Source organism: Ipomoea nil, unplaced genomic scaffold, assembly GCF_001879475.1.
Source record: "Ipomoea nil cultivar Tokyo-kokei standard unplaced genomic scaffold, Asagao_1.1 scaffold3321, whole genome shotgun sequence".
Lineage (NCBI taxonomy): Eukaryota > Viridiplantae > Streptophyta > Magnoliopsida > Solanales > Convolvulaceae > Ipomoea > Ipomoea nil.
Window position 1 is genome coordinate 2526972 of NW_017619749.1, and position 11354 is coordinate 2538325.

Below are 11354 nucleotides of genomic sequence, written 5' to 3' on the forward strand. Positions count from 1 at the left end.
TTATGGTGTGAACGGTAAGTTTCCACTTGTATTGATTTTTTTTAGTATTATTAAATCAGTTACACTGTAGTTTTTGTTTATATTGACATCTCATTTGAGAAAGCCACAGTTATATCGCTTGACTACCGTTCGAACCAATACAATTATGTCACTTGTATTGATTTGATTCAAAGAAGAAATGAAGCAAAACATTTTTTTTTATGGATTACTTACTCAAATTGATAATTACTCTTCCCTACCTACATATTTGAATTTTGAATGCACCATAATGGGATCACCACAACCACCAATTTAATTTACAATTACCATAATTTGCGTACCTATATTTTCAATATACTATCTACCCATCTATAATCAGGATGATGGTTTTGATTCACCTAGTGGGTATTTTATATATAAATTTAATTTATATTTTTAAAAATTTATACATTTTCTTCTCAAAAAAAAAATACTATTTTAATGAATAATTGTGTTTGATATTATTTTAAAGGAAACACAAATAAAACGTGATAGTCTAGTTAAAAAAATTGCCCATTTTACAAAGACATGGTTAGTACTTAATGTGATATGTCATGATTGTATTGACTGTTATTATGAGTTGTCATCCCAAACAAAAAATCATAATCAATAATTACATTAACGTAAACTCAAATTTATCTTTTAACGTATTATTTTTTTTTTGATATACTCAAAATTTTCACCATCAAATATAATGATTAATTCCCTCGCTGAGTTGTAGATATCTCTTTTGGATGGAACAGCTGGCCTGAAGATTTAAGCTAAGACTGTTATCTCCTAACGTATTATAAATGATTACAATAAACTCAAAATAATTTTTACTTTATATATATAGCGCATGCATGTCCCTATCATTGTTACATCTTACTATAGGAAAGTGATAAATGTGCTTATGGAGTAAAATTTTCATTGCTTGCTTATTTTATTTTAGGTGACGAGAGAAATCCGCCTCCATTATTCAAAGATGAGCACTTGATAAATTTTGTTTATCTGCAATAGTCCGCACGACATATTTTGGTTCTATTATAAGAAGAAGACGAAATGAAAAATATCGTAACATTCTTTTTTCTTCAAAATCAATAACAACATAACATCAATAGTAAAGAAAATAGAATAAAAATGAGAGTAATTGTAATTACTTATAATATATTTCTATAGCTTCTCAACATGTACTTAATTATGAACCACCACAACCACCTACTTAGCTTATCTTGTTATTACATATGATTCTTGTCTTTGTAATTGCACTTTATACACGATTAATACAATATTTGTCCCGTGATGTATATTCGTTCACTATTATCGTTATATTATTGTTTACGGCAATTCAATCCTTATTTGTTATAATAACTCATTCATTCATCGGGTTATATAATTCGGACTCCTAAATTAATATAATCGATCATTAGTGCTCTACTTACTTTATATAACCATTGTAATTGTCTACTTAACTATCATTATTACATTATGAAATTTTCGGACAACAACAACAATAACCAAAAAAAAAAAAAAAAAAAAAAAAAAAAAAAAAGAGAGAAAAGTTGCACATTGATTGCACAAATGCTGCCCAACAGGTGTGTATGTGCAATCGCTGGACGGACTGATGCTATATTTAACAACATCTGAATGAGGCGGCGCCGATCAACCCCAAGAAGTCATTGAAGAAGGGAAAGATCATGGCCACCACCGCCGTGACTATCACGTACGCCGTCCTCCATGTCAGCCAGAAGAAGTTCACCCTGTAAGCTCCCAAGTATGGAACCCTGATTGTGTATTCCGCCGTTATGAATTTGCTCTCCCCCCCATTTTTGGCTGCTGCGTGACTCCACCAACCCGAAGATGGGCTAACAGAAAACCTGTGGAAACAACCCAAGAATTCTTCACTATTTGCATATTCTGATGATGCTCTGAGAGCATGGATTATTCATAATTTTTAGACAAAAAATACCAACATGGATGAAAGAGAGAGAGGGTGCAAGATCCTTCTGTAATTTTGAAGTTTTTGTCATTTTGTGAGGCCCACATGATTAGAATATCGCCTAACTCAGGCGTGAAAACACAAGTCGTGCCCAGTTGGGGCGCGTGCACTCTACGTGCTTGCTGGGCGCAAATTGTTACTTTTTTTGTTTTTTTTTGGTTAATTCAGTATTTTTTCTTTGCTCTGTAATAATTATCTAACTTTCAAGTTCCAAACAAATAAGTAAAGAAGTTCAAATGTTGCACTATAACAAAGAAAACAAGGAAGTTTTTCAATTCTACAACAAATAAATAAAAGATCTCTTAGAGTTCAAAAGCTAGATTATGTTTCTCTCTAAGGCTTTTGCCTCTAAGATTCCTATCATCCATTACTTCTACATGTTTTAGTATAAGATTTCTTTTTCTTTTTTTGGGAGTTCAATTATAGGAAATTCAAAGTCCTTCCAACTAAAACTAAAAAAATCTCTCTCAGCCACGAATTTCCCGAATAGTTGAGCGCAGCACCTCATCCCCAACTACTGATCCTAGTTCTCTCATGAAACCATCATTCCCAAGTTTCCCAGCCTGTGAAACATATCAAAGGAAAACAAAAAAGAAAAAGTTAAGCACGCAAACCAGAATTTTCAACCAATATTAACTCTACTTACTGTATAGTTCTCAGATATCTTTGACTGAACAAAACCTAAGCATCAAAAAATTCAACTATACTAACCATCAATGAGCTATACAGAGTTTGCAACGCCTGCACCTTTGGTGGTGGAGGCGAGATCATCAGCTTGGAAATCAGCCTTAGATAAAACGCAGATGCAGCATTTGGGGCAAATATATATGTATAACCAGTACTAATGGGTGAGATTATTGTAGAGGTTTGAACATTGATCTCTTCTCTTAAATACTGTCTATTAAACGTGAGCAAAGTCCGTGCGAGTAATAATTTATCAAATTACGGTTACATTAACAATTCACCGGTGACTACCCAACTACTTCAGACGATTTTTATTTATTGTATTCAACTCAATTCAATTCAAAGTATTAAAATGTCATGCACGACATAGGGTAAAGGTCAATGAAAATGAATATATTTTAGACATTTTAGGATATAATTGATCGGTGAATATTAAAAAGATGTAGGATCTCTTTAAAGATTATTCTTATTGGTTTGGGGATATTTAACTTTGTTTTTTAATATTAAATAATTTTTATTCCTATGACTTGGAATGATTATTTTTTCCTTTTTGGGGAATTGGATTCTAGTCTAGTCTACATATAATATGGTGTGAAAATTGAATTTTATTATCATAACTTGATACACATTACATTGGTCCACCAAAAAAATTATACGGAATCTGAAATTTTAATTTCTATATGGGGAGGGAGGAGATTAAATGCAAATAACATGATTAGACCTGGCAATTTGTGTATACGGGTCAAAACGATAATGACACGAACGCGATAAGGCTAAACACGGACACGACACGTTATGGTTAACGGGTTCAAATTTTTAACACGAACACGAACACGAACACGATTTATTAACGGATTAAACGGGTTGACACAATAGACACGTTTTATTAACAGATTTCAAGTCGTGTCGACACGATATGACACGAAACCCGTTTAAACCCGCTATTATTATTAATATATTTAAAAAACTAAAATTTAAAGTTTTTTTTTTTTGAAGGTCAATCTTGCGATTGTATTAATGAATCAAAGCCGAAATAGTGTCAGGTGGGATAGCATCCCAGTACATAGCTTGATCCTGAGTAAATGCTAACGTAGCTAAAGTATGCGCATGTAAATTAACCTGCCTAGAAATATAATCCAAAGTAATACGATTAAAAAACGACATAAACGTCCTGCACTGGTCAACTGTGACCCCAACGTACGAATGTATCGGCGTATGATGGTGCCTGAATATCGCTGCCAATTCCATGCAATCCGTGAGTAAACTTACTGATGTGGTGTCCCGTTCAAGTAGCCAGGACAAAGCCTCCTTGTATGCCTGAGCCTCCGCCATAAGTGGTGAAAAACAAACTGGTAACTTGCCATTCCTTGCTGCCACAAACGAGCCATCTGGCGCTATAATTACCATACCGTAAGTAGCCTCGCCCGTGTCGTGCCGGAAACCCGCGTCCACATAACATCGTAGACCACCCCCTCCTGGACCATTCACGTGGTCCGTCGCCGGTGTCGGGTTGGTTCGGCCAACATGAGCAGTGCTGTACGCCTGCAGTGTTACGGTGGCTGCTCTGACCAACTGGGTAGGCTGCATCATTGATCCCTTCCAGACAGCTGAATTCCGGGTTCTCCAAATATAATATAATACTGCTACCATTAACCGGATCTGCTCCTCCGTCAAGACTGCCATAACCCCTTTTAGCCATGTTGTAAACGAGTCTGCAACAATATTAATACTAGGTAATTGTGTTATATCCCAAACAAGTCTAGAATATTCACAGAGCACTAAAGCATGGAACACATCTTCATGATCTAAACCACACATTGGGCAAGTTGGGTCCACCTCCACCCTTTTAAATATCAAGTTAAGGGTTGTTGGTAAAATATCACATATAGCTCTCCACAAAAAAGTTTTCCATTTCGGGGGTACTTTTATTTTCCACATTGCGATCCACTTATCAAAATTCGCTGGATTATTCTCATAATCTCCCACAATATGCCTATAGGCATTCTTTACTGTATATGTCCCCTTTAGGTCACTCATCCAATACCATGAGTCCTCATACTCAGGACTAACAGGGATCATATTTATTCGCTCAACATCTTCAGGAATAAATAAATCAGACAGAATATGCGGATCCCAGGTATGAGTTTGTGAATCAATTAGTCCTGCAACTCGCGCCTCTCTCAATTGCTGTGGCATTTCTGTTTGAATCAATGGGCTAGGATTGTCTCGTAACCACGGGTGTCCCCATATTAGGGTTGTCTGTCCATTCCCAATCCTCCTTCGCACCCCTGAGACTACCATTGCATGGGCCGCCATTATACTTCTCCAACAATAACTCGGGCAATTACCAATAGTTGCATCTGTAAAACTGGTTGTGGGATAATACCTTGCCTTATAGATTTTAGCTACGAGTGTTTCTGGGTCTGTTAAAAATCGCCATGCCTGTTTACCTAGCATTGCTATATTAAAAGCCCTCAGCTCTTTAAAACCCATACCGCCATACTTTTTTGGTATGCACAACCTGTCCCATGCCTTCCAATGTATTCCCCTTTCTCTTCCATTGCCCCACCAATATTTATTCATAGTTCGCTCAATTGACTGACAAACTGTCTCAGGTAACAAAAAAACACTCATCGAAAAGGTAGGCATAGATTGTGCTACACTTTTCAATAATACTTCCTTACCGGCCTGAGAGAGTAGCTTTTTACTCCACGAACCAATTCGTTGCCTGATTTTTTCCTCCACATACGAAAAAACAGCTCTCTTGTTTCTCCCTACAAAAGATGGTAGACCCAGATATTTCCCAAAATTGGGTGCTTGCACCACCCCCAAACAATTCGCCACCTGTGTCCTGTCAGCCTCCTGGGTATTTCTGCTAAAACATATATTTGATTTATTATAATTCACTACCTGGCCTGACAATTTCTCATACCTTGCAAGACACTGCCTTATAACTCCTGCCTCCTGGATATTTGCTTTAAAAAATAGGAGACTATCATCCGCAAAAAATAGGTGTGATACAGGTGGTGCCCCCCTTGCTACTCTGCACCCATGTATTGAACCTGCCAACTGTTCATACTGTAATATCATCGAGAGAGCCTCTGCACAAATAATAAATAAATACGGAGAGAGCGGGTCTCCCTGCCTGAGTCCCCTGGTTGGTTTTACGTGCCCCCCTTCTATACCATTAATCATTACAGTATAATTAACAGTCGTTACACACATCATAATGAGCTTCACCCACTTCTCACTAAAACCCATAGCAGTCAGCATCCTTTCCAAAAAGTTCCACTCCATTCTATCATAGGCCTTTGACATATCTAGCTTTAATGCACTCCATCCCACTATACCACATTGCTTTCTATTCAGATAATGCCCCACCTCCGCTGCCACCAGGATATTATCCGTGATTAGCCTTCCCGGGATAAAAGCACTCTGGGATTCTGAGATCAATCCTCCCATCAATGTTTTCATCCTATTTGCAACCATTTTGGCCATAATTCTGTAAATAACATTACTCAATGCGATGGGCCTTAAATCTGCTACTGTCTCAGGCATCTCTTTCTTCGGTATCAAGACAATGTTAGTATCATTCAATCCTTCAGGGAATACACAGGAATTCAAGGCATTAATTATAAAACCAGATACATCTCCTCCCACTATCCCCCAAAATTGCTGGTAGAAACCCGGGTTCAACCCATCCGGCCCCGGTGCCTTATCCGGATACATTGAGAAAATAGCCTTTTTAACCTCATTAGTTTCGAAAGGGCGGTCTAGCATCATATTCTGCTCCAACGTTACTCGTGGGGTTAGGACTCCAAAAAGTGGATCATTACAACTCAGTCCATTTGAGGCAAAAATATTTTCAAAATAATTCTGTATAACAGCATGCATATCATCCCCCTCCACCCAGTTACCAGCATCACATTTAATTGTAGAAATTAAATTCTTTTTTCGGCGTGCAGAAGCATACCTGTGATAAAATTTTGTATTCGCATCAGCCCCGCGTAGCCAGTGTTGCTTGGCCCGCTGCCTCCAAAACACATCCTCCTGGGCCTCTACTCGTTTCATGGTATTCTCAATCTGTTGGTACTCAACGAGAGCTACCAAATCTCGTCTATTCCGTATGGCATCTTGCCTCCGCTGCAGATGGTTAATTCGCTTTCCAAATTTATGGAACTGATCTCCACCCCACCGCATCAACTTTTCTCCACACAACTGCTGGCAGTGCAGCAATCCCTCCGTTCTCCCCTCTTGCCAGGCCGTTTCTACTACTCCTTTGCACCCCTCATCTAATAGCCAAGCCATTTCAAATCTGAACTTTCGCGGTCCCCTTCTCCTTGGCATGCAAATCGCATTAATACTGAGGAATAGGATCGAATGATCCGATGCCCGAGTTCGAATATTTTCCAGCATTGCATTCTCATTGAGCAGACCCCAATCATTCGTTATTAAAGCCTTATCCAATCTTTCCTCTATCCAATTCGGCGTCCCCTTCCCCTTCTGCCACGTATACTGATGGCCCCTCATTGGCATTTGCATCAAACCACAGTCATCCACAGCATCTCCGAAACCCCGTAACAGACTATTAGGATACGGATTTCCCCCCTTCTTCTCATGCTGATATAGTAGATTATTAAAATCCCCTATCACCACCCAAGGCAATAAGGATCTAGTCTTGAGAGTACCAAGTAAATCCCATGTCTCCTCCCGCCTACCACGCTCGGGGATACCATAAATGCATGTCATGCGCCATAACTTATTAAACAAGCTTACCTCCACATCAATATGACTCTGCGAATAGCTTAAAAATCTCACCGTATTATTCTTCTTCCACAAAAGCGCCATTCCTCCACTCAAACCATCGTTATCAACATAAAACAAACCTTCATAGCCAAGCGTAACCCGGATCCGTTCTGCATGTATCCGTGGTACCTTGGTCTCCATCAAAAACACAAAATCAGGCTTCTTACTGGACGCAAGGCCCACAATCTGTCGAACTGTGCGTGGATTGCCCAAGCCACGACAGTTCCAGCTCAGAGTACTCATGATGATGGGCGGGGCTGGACACCAGCTCCCGCCATGGACAAGTTTTTTGAAACAGCTGCGGTTGTTACCTTATCGTTTCCACTTCCCTCTCCCCCATCGGTTCCATGTCTACGGCGCTTTGTCGTAGCCACCACCACCTCATCCTCAGACATACTCGTGGGTGCGACAGCCCCACTTCCCTGTCCCCCATCCACTACACGTGGCTTGACTCCCAGTGGTCGTGGTTTCCCGCCTACCGGAACAAGCCAGCTATCCCCAACCGCTCTAGGAGCGCTCCGGGATCCACCAGCTCGCAAATCCGGACCGTACAGGTACCTTTCGACCGGAACTCCAGCCTCCCTAGCGTGTATGCAGAAAGTATGCAAGTGACCCATACAACCACAAAAGTAACAAAACTTATGCAGCCGTTCATACCTGAAATTGACCCATGTTGTTGTCCCATCTCTCTTCATCAACCTCATCCTCCTTCTAAGCGGCCTATCAACCGAAATTGACACCCGAATACGATGAAAAGTTAACCATGGTGCCCCTTCGAATCGCTCATCATGCTTAACAAATAAGCCCAGAAAATTCCCTGCCTGTTCCAGAATTGCGTGAGATGTGTACCCCTTAGGCATATCATGCAACTGTACCCACATATCAATCATGTCCAGCTTAACATCCACAGGATTCACCCCATCCAACACCTCCCGACACACAAGAGCATTGTTCTCAAAAGCCCAGGGACCCCCATTTAGCACATAATCCATGTCTGTTTTGTGGAAAAAAACAAACAAGAACAATCCCCTCTGAATCTCCGTCACCTGTACCCCGCGCACCGGCTGCCAAACTGACGCTAACACCTGCCGCATAAAATCAAGTTTTATCAACTTTTGTGTCAAAAACCGCCCTACCACCCTCTATGTCTCCTCCTCACCCTCCCCGCCTCCCTCAACCCCGTCATCCTCCCCTTCCGGCATAAACACCGCACCCTCCTCCTCCAGCAGTGCCCAATCCGCCCACCTATCCGTCAATTCCGCCACACCCCCCACTACCCCCTGTTGCCGTGTGACCCCCCCATCCCCCCTTCCACGTTGCCCCCTTTGCAATCCATCCCCCCCATTCAAACTGCCTCCCTCATTCAAACTTCCTCCCTCATTCAAACTGTCTCCCCCACCCAAACCATCCATACCAACCCCATTCAAATTACCCTTCCCGCCTGCCAACACACTGCCCCCATGCAACTCTTTTTCACACACCCTCCTTCCCCCAATTTGCCGTATCTGACTCATCACCGCCTCACCCCTTGCGAACTCCCTCCCCGCCGAAACGTCCCCAACAGTCCGCCGTACCTGCTGCCTCTCCTCCATCGTTCGGCGTAAGTCCGCCCCCTCCGACAGTTCCGCACCATACCGCCCATCATCCGCATTCGGCTCCTCCTCTCGCCCATTCAACTCAACATCCATAACAATATCACCGGCCATCGTCCGGAGAGAATGAAAACAAAGCTTCGTCGGAAAAAAACCTAGGAAACCCTAGTAGAAACCGCAAAAACCCTAGAGAGAATCTAGAGAGAGGATGTTAACTGGGTTATTTGTCTGTACTAAAATTTAAAGTTAAGTTCTATATATATAAAAATAAATAAATAAATAAAACCTACAGTTCAATTCATCAAACAAACTAAAAAATTTTCAATTCATAACATAATAAAATAACATCCAAAAATCATAATTAAAGGAGTCCATACAAGTTTTTAGAATAAAATTGAACACAATCAAAATTCAAATTTCAAATTGTTGAACATCAATAATTGGTGTAGAATCTAGGCCTAATGTAATAAATTCATCCTTAGTACATAATATCTTTTGTAATCTCAATAATGACAATGGTTCTTACATAAATGACAATGATTTTTAGCGGGTTATAAACAGGTTTGGTAAACGGGTTCGTGTTAACGCGTTAACACGACAATATTAACGGGTTCTTAATATGTTTAACGGGTTGACACGTTAAGACACGAAAAATAACGGGTCCTTAACGGGTCAACCCGTTAACAACCCGGGACACGTTAAGGCTAGACACTAACCCGTTATTTTCGTGTTCGGTTTCGTGTCATGTTAACGAGTCGTGTCCATAATTGTCAGGTCTAAACACAATACTCCGTATTAAACTAGCTCAAAAAGGATAATCATGTGAGTAAAGTATAATTTCGATAAAGGTTATGAATTCGTTTATTATCAATATCCTCTCATTTAAATCCGTTACACATGATTATAATTATATTTAATTCAAATCTAAAAAACAAATAAAATGTGATCTTTAATTTTAAAGGGTCTTTTAAAAAAATGTAATTAATATATAATGTTATTATATGATCATTGCATTTAATGTTAATATGCAATGTCACCTAAAATTTAAATCCATATTTAATGGTTGCTAATATTATATTTAATTTTTTTTTATACTTTATATATCCATTGTAATTGTCTACCTAGCTACCATTATTACATCTTATTATGGAAAAATAATAAGTGTACTCTTAGAGCACTGAATGGAAATTTTTCATTAGACTTTTAGCCAAATGAGAGAGTGTAAGAGGCCGGGTTACAATTAATTTATAGGTATTTTGAAGATTTTTTTTTGTTTTTTGTTTTTTTTTTAAAAAAGGTGAAAAGGGTGTCAATTCCCGTACATAATATGTCCAACCGGTGAGTGCAATTGTTGCCTCCTTGGGGTGGTTGTTTATCATTTTTTTTTTTTGAATGCCTCTTATCACATTTCTTTCATTTTTATTGATTGATGAAGTACGTAAATGAAATGACAAATATTATAACACTTTTTTTTTTTAATTCCAAAATCAATTTCTCAAACCCATAATTAATGATTACAACATACTATCTTCAACCTTTTTTTCTTTATATGATCATTATAATTGTTTGCCTAACTATCATTATTAAATCTTACGATAAAAATTAAAAAAACAAAAAACAAAACAAAAAACGTTAAGGTGTCAATTATGCAGAATGAAGAAAAACAAATGAAAAATATCATGGGTCCAAATTAATTACTCAAACCCATACTCAATGGCTACCATATATTTATCATTATTCTTTTTTTCTTTTTTGAAAAGCCATTATTCTTTTTTCTTTATATAACCCTTATCTAATTATCTATGTAATTATCATTATTATATCTTACTCTAGAAAATATAATGTTAAGTGTACTCTTATGATAATAAATTATATTATAATAATGTAATAAATATTATAACAAATATTTTTATTATAATGTAATAATAATAAAAACAGTACCGTAATGTGCTCCCAAATTAAAGCACCTTTGCTTAATTGCATCACCTATATTGTTTAACGTTTCGACGGTTATCAAATAAATTTCTGTAATTACCAAAAAATTAATTATTTGCGGTGCCTACGAGAAAAGTAATAAAGTATAAATATTTAAGGGAAAAAAATAGAATATAATAGTATGAATTTTTCATGCCTTTACCATGAGGTTGTAATAATTTAATTTCTCAATTAATAGAATATAATAGTATGACTTTCAAAAAAAAGAATATAATAGTATGAATCAATTTCTCAATTCAAACCCATAGCCAATTTAATTTCTATTTTTAAAAATTATATTA

At 38.1% G+C, this 11354-nt stretch overlaps 1 protein-coding gene across 1 annotated transcript in view; it reads right to left on the reverse strand.

Annotated features, from left to right (window-relative positions):
* Window positions 1-1649: 1649 nt before the first annotated feature.
* Window positions 1650-11354, reverse strand: part of LOC109170037 (amino acid permease 6-like) — a 35339-nt gene continuing 25634 nt past the window's right edge. The window contains exon 8 of the mRNA XM_019318969.1: window positions 1650-1898. Coding sequence (XP_019174514.1) covers window positions 1801-1898 — 98 coding nt within the window. The 3' untranslated portion in view covers window positions 1650-1800. The remainder of the gene's footprint in view (window positions 1899-11354) is intronic.